We start from the raw sequence: 16991 nt of genomic DNA on the forward strand, positions 1-16991 counted from the left end.
CTCCAGATATTGAATTCTCCTCCACACCGAGCTGCTTCACTGTTAGCAGGGACAGGATGGCACAACTCAAATGGAGTGTGTTGCTACTGTGGTTCTTCTGGAAGGCTTGGAAAGCACCATGTCACTTTTGCCACTGGATCCAGCAGCAGTTCTTTTGACCGAACACCAAAAAGATGTTAAGAAGGCTTTCCAGTCACCCCTGGCTTGTCTCTGGATAGGAAACCTTTGTGGTGCTAATACAGGACTGTTATTAGCATATTTTGTTGGTTTGATGCAGTTGAAGCTTAAGCATAACATTGTTTTGCATTGATCGATCTTGCCATTGTGCTTCAGATGAACCAGTAAACACCAATAACTTTCCGAATACTGCTTGCCTCAACCCTATAGCCGTTTTTTTTTTAAATCACCAACATACTGAAGTTTTTTTTTTTTGAGGATTTATTTTTTGAGTATCTCTCATTTTGAGATATCCCAGCTGAATGAACTCATTAGGTGATTAGTGGAGTACACAATAACTTAATCTGTGAGTGTCTTATAAAGGAAATATACCACTGGGGAGGCTCCAGGTACAGTTTAAAAACCCTTCATACTCAAGAAGCCCATTGTTTTCTTCTGTTAATTCTTAAATCACATTTAAAAATGTTACACCAAACATCTTATTGGAGGTTTTATTTGCTTTGTAAAAAAAAGCTCAGTACAGTAAACCTCAAAACAAAATCAAGACTATGTAAGGGAGCATAATAGAGCAAGTCATGGCCTAGTGTTTAGAGATTTTGACTCCTAATCCCAGTGAGGTGGGTTCACATCTCAGGCCTGCAATACCACGACTTAGGTGCCCTTGAGCAAGGCACGGAACCCCCAAATGCCCCCCAGGCGCTGCACCATAAATGGCTGCCCACTGCGCCGGGGGTGTACGCTTTGGATGAAATGCATGAATACAGAGTATGGGTCATCATACTTGGCTGAATGTCAAGTCACTTTCTGCCTCCCCCTTAATAGGACCCCCTTAGAAGACACTCAAGATGGAAAACTTGACAGTGGTCACGAGCAGTTTGGCTCATACGAGAGTGCCAGCAGACCCACATAACAGGATTCAAATTGTAGATTTGAGAAAGAAAAAAAAAAAAAAAAAAAAAAACCACTACACACACATTACGCCCATTACGATTTTTATTTTTTTTTGAAGTCACAGCACTTCCAGTTATTTTTGGCCATAACCAGATTCCTTAACACTTAAGGGCCCAACAGAGGTTTTAACCCACCACCGATCTGGGGAACAAACAAGCAGTTAGAAAAAGCGGTGCATAAAAATAAGGTCAACCTAAACTATTCAGACCTTTATGGGGCTGGTCACTTCCTCTTCTGGTACTACATGTGGAGTCACAGCAGCCACACACCTGGTCAGAACCATCTGCAGACACCCAACTGACAAGACACCCTTAAGTTAAAAGCAATTCCTCAGTCACCTGTACACTTTAGGAGGTGGGGATCATACCCATTAGCAGAGAAGGAACAAGCTTTCTGTTCAGGATTTGGAGTCGTTGTTGCTACAGCCACCTTCACCATGCATGTGATGTAAACCTGCAGAGACCATCGTTTGTAGATCATGAAAGCACACCATATAAAGCATTGCACAAGTCACATACCAGTCCACTGTCTGGTTGCTGGAACCTGAAAGCCTCTAGCTGAAGCTGCAACTTGTCACCTCGAGTTCGGGGCATAAATTGAGACCTGGAGCCTGTGAGCTTGGCATCAACCAGGCACCTGGGAAAGGAACCAAGTTAAACTTCAGTACACCTAGTGTGGGACACATGAGGGGCACCACTTACCCATTGTTTTCAATAAAGGAGTATCTGGGGACAGATGTGACATCAGGGACTATTGTAGCCACACAGCTGTCCACAAACACACGGATGGGAACATGGCTGTATGGAAGCACAGATGCTTCAAGATTTATGAGATCACCCAGGAAGTATTGGTTAGAAGGCCTCTCAAATCTCCAGTCATCTACAAAGACAACTTTTAGGACAGGTTCACGAGCACTGGATAGTTACAAGAGCATTTGGTACACCAACCGTTCATGAGCTTGAGGGAGAAGTCGAAGACCTCCTCTGCAGCTTCAGTAGAGGTATATGGGACCCAACTGGGCACTAAGGAATCGCTGCTCACATTATGCTTTCTGCAAGGAAGTCAAACTATCACCTTACCCTGCCTTCAGTACATCAGCAACCTTGAGCCCTGACCTCACCTTGAATAGTGACACTCGATTCCAACCACTGCACTAACGCTCCGAACAATAGGAACACCATATGAAGCCTCTTGTGGGGTGTGGAGAAGTTTGAAGGTGTAGACAAGCTCATCGTTAGTCACCTGGAGATAGAGGAGTCCTGTTAGTCACAAAACACGCCAAGCCACTGAAATGGAACATTGAAACCTCACCATCACTACACTGCCACATCCATGCAATCCAGACTCAAAGACAAGCACTTGAGCAGAAGGGTCTTCTCCAGTTGCACTACAGCTTCCCAGTGTAACAGAAGAGGAGCTCACTGGCTTCCCAATCCCAAAGAAGTCTTTCTTGACTTCCACATATATGGAACCCTCTCTACACTGTTGGGAGGGACAAAGTGACGCGGATCAAAAGGGATGACTGGCTGCCGTGGTTCTTCTGGCAGGCTTGGAAACTGCCATGTCAGTTTTGTCACTGGACCCAGCATCTGTTCTTTTGACTGAACACCAAAAACATCTTGAGAAGGCCTCCTAAAGTCACTCTTGGCTGGTGTTTGGACAGGAAATCTTTGTGGGGCAGATGCAGGTTTACTGGGGCCATATTTCTTGGGAATTGGAGGCATCCTAGAGTCGGTCTTCTGAACTTTTGCCCTAGGCATAAAGACACCTGGGGTCCAATCATTTCTTTCACTGGGACTCCATTGTGCTTCAGAAAATCCCAGCACAAAAAGGATCACAAATCCAACTTGCCCAAACCCCATTGTTGTTAAGTTTGCAGTTCAATAATACATTAGTGCTCTAACATCCAAATTTATACAGCTGAAAATCAGGATGGCTCCACCTCTCTCGTGACAAGCATCATTTTCCTCTATACCAGCTAATTTACTCAATTAATTTGTCACAGGTGAAAACCATTAATTTCTCTTTACTCAAAATAAACTATGCCCCATTAAAGGACATGTTGTATTAGAAGCTATACCAAATAATGTTTTATTTTAAATATAAAAATTATATAAATTCTCTGAAACACAACCAACATCTAAGCCTTTTTGTGTCCTCTTTTTATTTATTCACAAACATGATCACAGACAGAATTGTTCTCTAGAGTATTCAAAATAATAAAGATCATCGTGTTTCTACACAGTCAGGTTTGGATTGTGACAGAATTGCGGCACATCAATCTTCACAAGAGATGGAAATTGAGCGAGGGAATGCAAGATCATAGTATAGTACGTAGATTTTATTGTAGATTCACTAATATGTTTTCTCCTCCTTCCCATTGTTTTATGACTAGGTTAATCAGTGTGTGTGGATTTACGGTAGACTTCCTTCCTTCAGCTTGAACTACTGCCTGCTGGGCAGCACAGAAATATAACCTGAACAGATGACTATAAAGCATTTGAATTCCAAATATGAACAAGTATGAGTGAAAGAAACCCAGTAATGGATATTAAGAACAACACACATTAAAACACACTGGAAAATGTCTGGAAAAGTCTTAAACTAAATATATCGTTGACAAATAGTTTGTGAAGCAGCGCACACACACACAAAAAGGTTGGCAACTATTAACAAAGAGGTTTTGATTTTTTTTTTTTTTTCTTCTGTTACACAGCTAACATTTCTCATTCGATTAGTTTCTTCAGAAAGAAACAACTAGCGTGCAACTGAACAGACACATCTACTTTAACACAACACATAGGCTCATGGTGCATTCTTTTCATCTTGCCAATTCAGTTCTAACTTGCATTTCTAGTAAATGACAAGGGTGATGGCGTGGCAGTCTCCTAGGCACCAATAAAACAGCTACATCTTACATACAGACGAAAAAAAGACAAGCAGACAGCTAAAGACACTGCTAGGGAGACTGGGTCAGCTGTGTATTCTGATCAAAGAACAGTTGACGGCTGCTTTCCTGTACACTTTAATTGTCCCATCTGCTTTTCTTACGTTTAGGGGGATCAGGAACTGCAAAGCTGTCTTTATGAGTCGCTGACCTCTCGCCGCCATCTCTTTCTGACCGTCCCTCTCTGTCCCTATGGCTCCCTTCACCGTTTCGGCTATCGCTATGACGATCTCTGTCACTATGACGGTCCCTCTCTGCGTAGCGATCACGGTCTCCACCACTTTGCCTGCCACTGTGACGATAATGACTATCTCCACGATGACCCCTGTCGTCAGCACTCCTATCGCTACAGGATCCCTCTTTTGAAGAAGAGCTAGAGTAAGAGTCTGAAACTGAGCTCAGGGAGCCTGCACTGCTGAAGCCGCTCATTTTGGCACCCGAGCTGAGGGGAGGGGGTGGCTGCATGGAGGGAGGGGGTGGCTGCATGGAAGGAAATGAGGAAGAGGACGATGGCAAGTAGGAGATGTGGGTTCCGTCAGGCCCCTCTGGTGTTCCTGAAGGCAAAGAACTTAGACTTCCCGCACTGGTCCACCCAGAGGAGCTGCTGGACTTTGTGGTGAGTTTTGGAGGAACACCAGATGCTGCCACAAAGTGGTTTTTATACTGAGCCTGAGGGAAAGCAAGAGCAGTCAAACAAAATCCAGAAATTGGTACATACAACTATATATCTTTACTGAGGAATTTAAAGGGGTGGTTGAGTATGATTTCACTTTTTTAAAATAAGTCAGAGCATAAATAATTCTCAAAGTTCAATGCAAAGAAATTACTGTTTAAGGACTATAAAAAGACTGGTAGGGACCACAACAAGCCTCTTCCCAGGATTGAGACATCACTAACCACGGTGCTTACGTCAACCTGCCCATTAGGGCTGCACGATTATGACAAAAATCATAATTGTGGTTTATTCCCTTGAAATTATAATAGCGATTATTCATTACGATTATCACAATTTACATTGAATGATGTTTATGCCATTGTTTGATGCAACTGCAAGCCATATTTTGATATGAAATAAGATGTGCTTTTCTATAGTATTAAGCATCAAATGTCAAATATACATGGGATTGGTTTCTTCTTTAAATTTTATAAAAATAGGAATTCTATTATAATGTTATACTCATACTAAAACAATGGAAAAACCCTTTCTAACATGTAGAAAAAAATGCATCTTAAGCATTCAGAATAACATAAGTGGACTTTGAACGATTAATTGCCACTTTCAACAATTATGTAATTGTGGCATCCATAATTGTGTTTGTGATTAGAAATTTGATTAATTGTGCGGCTCTGCTGCCCATGGGATGGTAATGGCAGGCAAGGGTGCGTGATGTTTCCGGACAAAGTGCAAAGCTAACCAATCTGAGCACAATTATGTATTATGTAGAGGGAGTGGCTTCATAGAACCAGGAACTCAACAGAAGGTTTAGGGGTGCTCCGATCACGATCGGCCGATCGTTAATGCACATCTCGTCAGTAAAGCCGGTTCCCTTATCGAGTCGGTCTCTCGACATTACGTATGGGGAAATCCATTTCCTCGAAATTATGAAGTCTGATTGAATAACTCTTTTGCTTGCAAATAGCCAATGGCGCCCTCGCCCTCACCTGATTGGCTGACAGCCATCAATATAGGTGACGGCGGGCGCCAAAAACCTCAGAATCTTTTTTCTTCACTTGAGTCTGGTTTCGCCGTGGATTCACGCATACAGAGCGGAAAATTTTGGAAAATTATCCCCTCTCGCGTTCTGGTGATTTTACTCTTATAATGTCTCTTTGCCGCATGTGTGGTGGGCCCATTGATTTCCCGGACGCACACGAGCAGTGTGTGCTGTGCCTGGGTCGGGCTCACGCAGAGGCGGCATTCGAAGGTTCGGGATGTCGTGCCTGTGAGGAGCTTCCCATCAAGGTCCTTCGTGCAAGGCTGGCCGTTACCCGCAACGGTGGCCCTGTATCTCCTGCCTCTCCCCCGTCCGCCGCCGTCGAGCCGCGAACCGGGAGACTGCAGAGAGCTCCGTCGACGGATTCTGTCGAGGTACTGGCGTCGGCCCAACGCCCACGCCACCCTCACGTGGAAGATCCCCTCTCATACTCTGAGGCCAGTTACCGCCCTCCACTTGAAGCGCGGGAAATGGTCTCGTTTGGATATGACGAGGACGACGCCATGTCTACTAATGCCTCAGACCCAGGAGCGTGGTCCGAGGCCCCATCTGAAGCCGCCCCCACATTGCTGGATGCCGAGCTTATGGCGATCCTCACGGAGGCGGTGGCAGATATGGAATTGGAGTGGACAGCCCCCAAGGAGCTGCCGTCTAAGAGATTCCTTCCTCGGCGCGGGCCGCCAGGCTGAAGCCCCGCAGAGACCCGCGCCTTTTTTCTCTGAGGTCCACGAGGAACTCACCCGGTCATGGCGCTCCCCTTACTCAGCCCGAGCCCATGCACAGGGGACCCAGCTTATGACGACGGTGGAAGGGGCGGAGAAATTGGGATATGCGCGACCGTTTCCCGTCGAGGATGCTATCACGGCCCCCTGGCGTCTTCTCCCGGCTGGAAAACCGCCTCTTTGCCTTCTAGGCCATGTCGAGCTACTGCTCACATCGCCGAGAAGGCATACATATTGGCTGGACATGCAGCATCTGCCCTCCACACGATGGCAATCCTGCAGGTCTTCCAAACTCGGCTCCTGGGGTCCCTGGACGAGGGAAGCCCGGACCCAGAGTCGCTCAGGAAGCTGCGCACGGCAGCGGATCTAGCTCTCGCGGCGTCGAAGAAGGTCGCGCAGGGAATCGGCCGCAATATGAGCAGCCTTGTGGTCCTGCATTGCCATCTGTGGCTGACGCTGTCTGGCATGCGCGATGCCGAAAAGAGGCAGTTCCTGGATGTGCCGGTGAGCCCCACCGGTCTTTTCGGTGTCGCGCTGGAATCTCTGTCGGAGAAATATGCCGAGACCGTCAAGCCTCATCTCCTGCCGAAACGGTCTCAAGCCCCCCCTGCAGCGAGGTCCAGGTCTTCTTCAGCGCAGCGCCCGGCGGGAAATACCAGGCGCGCATTCCCGAGCGCGGTAGAGCGTCGTGAGCCAGAGCCACCGTTCCGCCAGAGGCAGCCCAGGAAGCCCCGTTTTGGTGCTAAACCGGCCTCTAGAAGCCAAGGGCGCACGGCGGGCAAGAAGGAGCAGCATTCCTGATGCTCGTGCCAGGGGGAAGAGAGCGCGGGACGTGTTCGTCGGACCCGCAGCGAAGAGGGCGTGTTCCCGCCCAGAGTTCGTCAATGATGTGAATGTTGTGAGAATGAAACCGCTGTGTTCTGTTTCAATAAACATGCATTACATGCCTCAGCAAAAGAGCTTTCTTCCTCCCTCTACTATTACCCGCTACATAAGCGAAGCCTCTCCCCCGAGAGACGTTTCGCAAAGCGGAAGCTCGGGGAAACCCGAGGAGGTGGCTTTGTATGCTCCCGTGCAAGAAGCCGCGGACGAGTCACCTCCCATTCATATAGCGGTCAATGCTTCCCCGGTGGCTGGCGCGCAGCCCCCGCCGCAGCATACATTAATATCATCTGTAACGAGTCATCTGAGCGCGTGGGCCACGCTCCCCATGGCATCTTATTGGGTGATCAACACGATAAAACGCGGCTATACGCTCCAGTTCGCTCACAGACCACCCCGCTTCGGCGGTGTGATTATGACAGAAGTATCAGAACAGAGCGCCCCGCTGCTACGAGCAGAAATATCCTCTCTCCTGGCCAAACAAGCAGTAGAGATAGTGCCCGAGGAACGGAGAAATTCAGGGTTCTACAGCCGTTATTTTCTAGTTCCGAAAAAGGACGGAGGTATGCGCCCCATCTTAGACCTGAGATTACTGAACAAAGCGCTCGCGAAATGCACGTTCAAGATGATAACTGTGAAGCAGATCCTCGCGCACATTCAGCCCGACGATTACTTCATTGCAGTGGATCTAAAGGATGCATACTTCCACATCCAGATAGCCCCACATCACAGGCGCTTCCTGCGTTTTGCATTCGAGGGGGTGGCATACCAGTTCAAAGTGTTGCCGTTTGGGCTCGCTTTGGCTCCCCGCGTATTTACAATGTGCATGAACACAGCGCTCGCTCCCCTGAAGCTCAGTGGAATGCGCATACTGAACTATCTCGACGACTGGTTAGTCATCGCACGGTCGAGAAGCGCTCTCGAGGAACACAAACACAGACTCCTCGCCCATCTGACAGGTTTGGGGCTGTCTGTGAACATTCACGCTGCAGCCGCGCCAATATATCGCATTCCTTGGTATGATACTGGACTGGCGCACTATGATCGCGAAGCTGTCAGAGCCGAGAATCCAGTAGATTCACAATACACTAGCCCTCTTCGTTCAAGGCAGAGCTATCCCCTTAAGAACGTTTCAGAGGCTGCTCGGTCTGATGGCGGCCGCAGCCTCCATCTGCAGACTGGGCTTGTTGCACATGAGACCGCTTCAACACTGGTTACAGAGCCGAGTGAAGCCGCGGGCGTGGAGAGCGGGAACAGAACACCTTATCATAACGTGTTCATGTCTCGAGACTCTGGCGCCTTGGTTCGGCACGACCATATTCGAGCAGGGTGCTGCTATGGGCAGAGTGGTCAGACGTGTAGTGGTCACCACGGATGCTTCACTATCAGACTGGGGAGCCCTATGCGATGGCAGACCAGCATTTGGTATGTGGACAGGGGACCAGACGCGTTGGCATATAAACTGCTTGGAGATGGAAGTGGTTCATCTAGCGCTGCAGAGTTTCCTTCCGTTTTTGAAACACCGTCATGTTCTCATCAGAACGGACAACACGGCGGTGGTGGCGTACATCAATCGCCAGGGAGGTTTACGTTTGCGATCCCTGCAGGGATTAGCGAGACAGCTGCTGTTATGGATGGACAGGGTACTTCTGTCGATTCGAGCAGTGCACATACCGGGCAGTTTGAATTGCGGCGCCGACATGCTGTCCAGGGACGGCATTGTACACTGAGAATGGAGGCTCCATCCGCAAACGATAAATATGATCTGGAATCTGTTTGGCAAAGCGGAGATCGACCTCTTTGCGTCGCAAGAGAACGCCCACTGCCCTCTGCACTTCTCGCTGACAGCATCCCCCCTGGGGGGAGACGCGCTGTCGAGCCGCTGGCCCAAGGGACGGAAGTATGGTTTTCCCCCAGTCAAGTTAATGCCGCTGGTACTGCAAAAGATCAGGGAGGAGAGATGTGCGTTGATCCTGGTAGCACCCAAATGGCCCAACCAGCCGTGGTTCCCGGAACTGGTGAACATGTCGCGGCTTCCCCCGTGGCGGATCCCGCCGAGAAGGGACCTCTTATCCCAGGCGAGGGGCACCATATGGTACCCCAACCCAGAGCTTTGGGACCTGCATGTGTGGCAGATCAGCGTGGAGTATATCAGCGAGTGCTGCAGACAATAGCAGAGGCTAGAGTCCCTTCCACGAGGCGTTTATACACTCTGAAGTGGAAAGTATTTGCTAACTGGTGTGTTGACAAAAATGAGGACCCCAGCAGTTGCGATATCTCCATTATTCTGACCTTCCTACAGGAACGTCTGGATGCTGGCAGTACCCCATCTACAGTGAAAGTCTACGTGGCCGCTATCGCCGTTTTTCGTGACTTGCTAGACGGTCATTCAGTGGGGAGGCACCCCCTGATAACGAGTTTTCTTCGGGGAGCTAGGCGGCTTAATCCACCCCGCCTTCGTCAGATGCCGGTCTGGGACCTGTCGTTAGTGCTTAGTGCGCTGTCCGACCCACCTTTTGAACCAGCCGAGTTTAGCGACCTTAAAGTGCTCTCATTTAAGACGGCGCTACTGCTCGCGCTAGCTTGCGGGAAACAAGTGGGAGACTTGCATGCCCTGTCAGTGAACAGCGCGTGTATGCAGTTTGGACCGGACGATTGTATGGTCAGACTTTTACCCAAACGCGGCTATTCGTCTAAAGTACTCTCAACGCCGTTCAGAGCTCAGATAGTTACAATTCAAGCATTTTGCCCCGAGGAGGACAGTAATTCAGTGTCTCAGAAGTGCGCTTTGTGCCCCGTGCGTGCCCTGCGTGCTTATGTGAACAGAACTAGCCAGTTTCGAACTTCAGAGCAGCTTTTCGTCTGCTACGCGGGTGCCAAGAAGGGCAGCGCGCTGTCGAAGCAGAGGTTATCACACTGGATAGAGGAGGCTGTGCGACAACGACCAGGTCATATAGACAGCGTCAGTTATTTTAGTAATAGCTGCGGTTAAGGTATTCAGTCACTATATAGTGTGGCCCCTTTATTATGCCCGCATTATAAGCCGGCAGTGTATTCCCAAGCACCAACATATTGCTGCATTTTCCCCATATCACACCAGTGTTGCTTATCTGGGTGCATTGGGTTACAATGGTGTAAGAGCTGATTTGGCTCTGTGCCAAAAGGGGTTTCAACCAGGTCCTAGGACCTAGAGCTAATGCGCTGTAAGAACTAGTGTATGCTCTTCTGTGGTTCGATGTGAGCTGGGCCGGACAGTATTTCCCACACGGCGGGGGTTTTATTGCTCCCCATACGTAATGTCGAGAGACCGACTCGATAAGGGAACGTCTCCGGTTACTCACGTAACCTTAGTTCCCTGAGAGGAGGGAACGAGACATTACATAACCTGCCGTGTGGAAAACCTTCCAGCCTCATAACTCTCGTTCAGTCGAAGATTCTGAGGTTTTTGGCGTCCGCCGTCACCTATATTGATGGCTGTCAGCCAATCAGGTGAGGGCGAGGGCGCCATTGGCTATTTGCAAGCAAAAGAGTTATTCAATCAGACTTCATAATTTCGAGGAAATGGATTTCCCCATACGTAATGTCTCGTTCCCTCCTCTCAGGGAACTAAGGTTACGTGAGTAACCGGAGACGTTCTCTAATCAGCGGTAAATTCCATCAGGTGCGTGATTTCACACAGAGCAGCTGTTACTACACAGAGCCGTTGTTAACTGAGAAGATGCACAAATAAACACTGAAAATGAACGTGGATTTGCGCAGCTTCTCAGTTAACAATGGCTCTGTGTAGTAACAGCTGCTCTATGTGAAATCACGCACCTGAGGTAATTTACCGCTGATTAGAGAACCGGCTTTACAGATGAGATGCGAATAACGATCGGCCGATCGAGATCGGAGAAGCCCTAAGAAGGTTCTAATGAGAACAGAAACAGCGGAGTAGATTAAAGGAAAAAATGTAAAAAATGATGTGCTTTTTTTAACAACTAAACATAAACAAGTGTTACATTGCACCCCAAAAACACAATCAAGCTGATAAACCACTTCTTTAAGAGTGGTTGGCAAAAGAAATTCAGTGAAAGATGTTAACAAGACAAAATAAAATAAATAATAATAATAAAATGTACCTGAAATGCTTGCTTCAGGGCAGACATACGCTCTCCCATGGCCCCAGTGGAGGGTTTGTAGGCTTCATAGTTACCAAGAGCAGAACCACCACTACTACTGCGCTCCTGTATGAATAAATTTAAGATTTTTGAAATATAATAAAAACATAAGTTATTAATTAGCTGTGGTTTCTGTCTGTAATTACAAAAAATAATTGGAAACAAAAAAACATGGGGAATGGGCAGAAGAAAATATTATATAAATAACACTTTTTTTTTTTATAAATACATAAAGCAAGCAAGCAAGCAAAAGTAAAGTCAAACTAACAGTGGATTCAGATCCAAGGCCTGGTCTCTCTCTGTAACCCAGGCCTCCACCTCCAATATTTGGCTTCTTCCCTTTCCCTCCCTTAAAGCGGGACTTCCTGAACCAGGGATTCTAGAGAAAAAGAAAAAACAACAACAATAATGTAAAGATGATGAGCAAGTCTGTGAAACATGTTGTATTCAGGTCATTGTTTTACCTGCATTGCCAGGTCCATCAGCTCCTTTGAAACACTCTGATTTGCTCCCTCTAAATTTCGAACCAGGTCACCAGCAAATGAAGTGTCTTTAGTGGTGAGCAGAGTGTAAGCTAAACCCTTCTCTCCCGCACGACCTGTTCTACCAATTCGATGTGTATGTGTGTCAATGTCTCTTGCTACATCATAGTTCACAACTGTACGGATAGATGGGATATCCAACCCACGAGCTGAGAATTGCAAGACAAATTTGAATTAATACATAAAAGGTGACAAATGGAAATAGTTCATTTATTCTGAACAGATAAAACTAGATAGATAAAGTAAGACCAACTAACCGGCAACATCAGTAGCTACTAATACGGGCAGATTCTTTTTCTTAAAGTCAGCGATGACTTTGTTCCTCTCACTCTGATCCATGTCTCCATGCAGCAGCCCTAGGCTGTAACCTTCCTGATTGAGATTTGTAGCCAGTTCCTCACAGTTCGTCTTTTTAGTGACAAAGATGAGCACAGAGCCAGCTGAGGTGAACTCAACCAGCCTGCGTGTCAGCCAACCCCACTTTTCCTGCCCAGAATGCAGCACCTCCACTATCTGAGTGACATCTTCATTAGCCTGGGAGTAGGAGAAAAGAGGTGTAAATAGAGGTTAAATAGATAATGCAGTGTACATTTTTAAATACTTGCATAATAAATTGAGTATGCACCTCTCCTATATCTCCCTGCACAACACGAATGGGGTCAACCAAAATATCTCGCGCCAGCTTTTCAATTTTCTTCCGAAATGTTGCACTGAATAACAAAGCTGTGAGAGATCAGAGGTCATGAAGAGCTAGTAAGTACAATAAATGCATTGGATTGGGTTAATGCAAGAATGTAGAAGTGCTTTAAAGTAGCACATTAATATAAAAATTAGAGATACTTACTCTGGCGATCAGGTCTGACATGGCTAGCAATGGATCTCACTTGGTATTCTGTGTAATTGAAAATCAAGCTTAAATGAAATGCATCACAACTGTGCTTATATTTCATCAAGGAATAGGTCACCTAAAAAAAGAAATCTGTCAAATTCTGTATTTACCCACCCTCATTATTCCAAATGAAACACTGAATGAAAGTCTTGTGGGTTTGATCAAATACTAGGGTGAGTAAAAGACTTCTTTAATGCAATACTTTGGAAATGAAATCTCAGTTGAGAAATGCACTGACTGAGCACAAATTAGTGGGATTAAACCAAAAAAGTGACATTTTACACATACCAAAGCCCATATCGAACATGCGATCAGCTTCGTCAAACACCAGGTAGGTCACTCGCTGCAGAGATGTAGCCTTCTTCTTCACGTGATCGATCAGGCGACCCTATGTGAGAAGAGCCTTTAACAGTACACCCAAGGAAGGAACCCCCTCACGAGTAAACAGAAAGATGTCAAACGGGGTTGGGTATCAAAAGATAAGATGTTCTTACTGGGGTGCAGACAACAATTTCAGCTCCTTCCTGTAGAGCTTTGGCTTGTTCCCACATACTGCCGCCTCCATATACTGCCACCGAGCGGAGACCATACACTTTCCCAAAGCGCTTGCATTCAGAATGGATCTGAACCACACAGAAAAGCACTTTTAAAGTGACTAAAACCCAAAACACACTACAAAAACTTCATTCATGACCAATATTACATGAGAAAAACAGTTGATCCTTTTGCCCAACAATTATTTTTCATCTCCTTCCATCTTTTACACCTTTCCCTCATATAAAAGAGTATTTTTGTCCTTCTCTCTAAACCTGTTGACAGAGCTCTCTGGTGGGGCAGACGATCACAGCAATGGGTCCCTCTCCCTGCTCCAGCTCCTTCTGGTCCATGATGTGCACCAGCATTGGCCAAATGAAAGCAGCGGTCTTTCCACTGCCAGTTTTGGCAATGCCAATCATGTCTCTGCCACCCAAAGCTATTGGAACACCCTAGTGAAACAACACGCATTACTGTAGAAAAAAAGAAAGAAAAAAAAAACGATACCTAACAAACAAAGGTAAATTTGTGGGAGGGTCTGGTAGCTCACCTGGCACTGGATGGGTGTGGGTTGAGTGTACTCAGATTTACGGATCTGGTGCATGAGCTGCTCATCAAATCCAAAGTGGGCAAAACTGGTGGCTGGTTTAGGAGGGGCTGCACCTGAAACCTGTTCATTTTGAATATGGGTTAATGTGGGTTGAAAGAAAGAGAACGATCATTTGTGTATGTGCTTGTATGTGCTGCCAGTGACCTTCAGATTGAGTTTATTTCTCAGTTCCACCACTCCGGCCTCAGTCAGACTGCTGAGTTCCTCATGCTCAATAAAGAAGTTCTTCTCAAAGGGAGGATAGTCAATCTACAGACAGAACACTATTCAAGATTTGCACTTGCTTACATATACTTTTTTATGTATATACATAGGTCTTCTTGATATGAGCAATCTAATAAATGTACTTGCTCATCAATAGAGCTGCAGGAATGGTTCCCAAAACATGGAAACAAGTTAGCAGAAGTTGGGAAACCTCTTAAGTAAGTTTGTTTAAATGGAGCAAATGCCTGCAACAAGCTTCGTTGTTAGCACAAGCTGAAGATATTTTCACTTTTTATTCTAAAACATAACATACAAAAGTAAAACACCACTGTTGATTTTTGAGCTTTTTCAGTGTCTTGAAAGTGGTGGTTGCTCAAAATTAGCTAAATAGGACTACAGAAGCTTTTGGGAACATTTTACAGCGTCACAGGAAAACTTTTCCATTTTACAGGAACACTCAAGTTCGCTTTTAATAGCCTTAATTTTTTATAGATACATTATTTGAAACTAGTTAAACTCAAACTTTGTAGATTTTAAATGAAGATTAAAGGGTTGTCTGTCTTTGACAACTGCATTTAAGCTTCAAAAGTGGTGTTCATTTGTGAAGATTATCTTAATGCACAAACGTGTAAGGATCATATCTTTAATGTTCACAGAGCTTATTTTTGGCAATAATCCAAAAAATACTATTAGCTTTTTATCATAAAAACTTCTGAGCAGACCTACAACAATATGCCATTCCTGCAGCAGTCTATTTAATTAAGGACACTGATGCAACAATCGCTGTAGGGAAACGCAGTAACTACCTCCGAGTGGTCTATTGGGGGCAGAGGCATGATAATCTTTTTGGTAGTAGGAGCAATGGGGTTGCCATCGCTGTCATAGTCCACTTCTTCCTCATCTTCCTCTTGGGTCAGCCCAGCTGTTGGGTTTTCAGCCATGTAACGAAAATATGCTTCCTGCAAAGAATGCAAAAAATTATTTAGATCAAGACAGGCAGAGGCAGCAGGTCTTCACTGCTGAACATAAAAAAAGTCATCTAAATGTGGTCTTAGAGTGCATCGAAATCAGCTTGTCTAATAAAACATGGCATGTTAAAAATACAAATATTTCGAATGAAACCAACAATTTACTGAGCACTGAGGTGGTGTCCATGACATTAAAATTATAAAATTTTAATTGATCACTGCTGTTTTAACACATAGCACTGACTCAAATAACAAAATAATCACTTTTTCTGTAAACATTTAAAGACAATAGATAATAACTGAGAACCAATTAACTGGTTCAGAAAACATGTCTGAAGACTGCATTAAAAAAAAGCTTAAAAACAACACCTACTCCATCACCAAAAGTACTTTTGAATGGCTCAGTCTGTAAACTGATGTAGATATATAGAGAGTATAAGAAAGAAAAATAGAAAGAGGGGTTAAGCACAGTCATCACTGTGGAAAGGCTACGGTGGTGGCAGTAACTTCAAGAGGGTCACTCACTTGGTCATCCTCCTCTTCGATGTCATCCCGTATACCCCTGGAAGAAACAAGCGGAGAAAAAAAAAACTTCCCTGCGACTCGCTCAATCACCCAAAGAAGCCCATATTCTACCCATAAACCCCCTTCCATTCCAATCTTCTCTGCTATAAATGTATTATTTGGATGAACGGTCTGAGAAAAATGCTGTGATAATATCAGAATCTTACTTGGCTAACTTTTTCTCTTTTTCCTTTTCTTCGAGTTTCTTCATGTCTTTCGCTGCTTGGTCCTGAAAGAAGTCAAAAACAAGAATTAATGCAATGTCCAGTGCCTCTTCTCAAAAGAGATCACTTCAGGAGCCCTCACCTCCACCTCAGCCATAAAAGCATCAAGAGGGTCATCCTCGCTGTCTGAGCCTCCTCCTCCTCCTCCTCCTCCAGACTGGAACTGCTGTCTAGTGGGAGAGTTCTCGGCCGGTATATATGGCAGATCTGTACTGCTAGACTCCTCTTCATCATCCTCGAAATAACTACGGGATAAATACATTTCAAGCAATAATTGTAAAAGCCTCTTTCATTCACCTAAAACTCATTTACTCAAACTTAAATAGAGATATTAGATATAATGACAGTCTTCTCTGGCACCTTTTGCTTTCAGCAATAGAAGTGAACGAATGTGACTGAAACACATACACATAATAATGAGATTTTTTTTTAGATTGAAATTATTTTACAGTTATCATTCTGGCATGAACTGTCCCTTTAGCAGTGTTTCAGTGTAGAAGTGGTCGCGTTTTAAGTACTTACGCATTCTCCTCGTCGAAATTGGCTCGTTTTGTTCCTATTTTGTAAAAAGACGAAAGCTGCTGATTCTTGCCATATCCACCCGATGGTCCTGGAGTTCCAAAAGCAGAGTGGGCCTTCGGGGGAGCGCGAGGTTCTTCTTTCTTCCCACTCGCAAGAGAGAACCCCCCGAATCCAAAGCCTCGCTTGCCACTCGGGCCTCCCTTGCTCCAGTTCATGGCTGTTGGGCTGCAAACACAGCGGCAGATTTGGGGTTAAAACCCGTGAGCTAAATCCAGAGTGTATAATGTGTATATCCCCCATCAGGCTAATTTACTGAAGCATAACAAGTACAAAGTCTTATTGCTCGCGCGCTGCTTACAGATATTTCTCAGCAGCTTTAC

At 45.6% G+C, this 16991-nt stretch overlaps 1 protein-coding gene and 1 pseudogene across 1 annotated transcript; both read right to left on the reverse strand.

The window, feature by feature from the left end:
* Positions 1-1275: 1275 nt before the first annotated feature.
* LOC132145430 (zona pellucida sperm-binding protein 3-like) lies at positions 1276-3019 on the reverse strand (annotated as a pseudogene).
* Positions 3020-3980: 961 nt separating this feature from the next.
* LOC132145491 (ATP-dependent RNA helicase DDX42-like) lies at positions 3981-16836 on the reverse strand. The gene is made up of 17 exons (XM_059556577.1): positions 16612-16836; positions 16172-16334; positions 16033-16094; positions 15827-15863; positions 15140-15292; positions 14274-14378; positions 14070-14189; positions 13795-13971; positions 13480-13608; positions 13274-13373; positions 12941-12988; positions 12722-12819; positions 12354-12630; positions 12019-12245; positions 11823-11933; positions 11516-11620; positions 3981-4744 (listed from the first exon to the last, which is right to left on the reverse strand). Exons 1-17 carry the CDS (start codon positions 16824-16826, stop codon positions 4154-4156), a joined length of 2718 nt encoding a protein of 905 aa, XP_059412560.1. The 5' UTR covers positions 16827-16836; the 3' UTR covers positions 3981-4153.
* Between the last annotated feature and the right edge of the window lie 155 nt (positions 16837-16991).

Source organism: Carassius carassius, chromosome 1, assembly GCF_963082965.1.
Source record: "Carassius carassius chromosome 1, fCarCar2.1, whole genome shotgun sequence".
NCBI classification, from domain to species: Eukaryota; Metazoa; Chordata; class Actinopteri; order Cypriniformes; family Cyprinidae; genus Carassius; species Carassius carassius.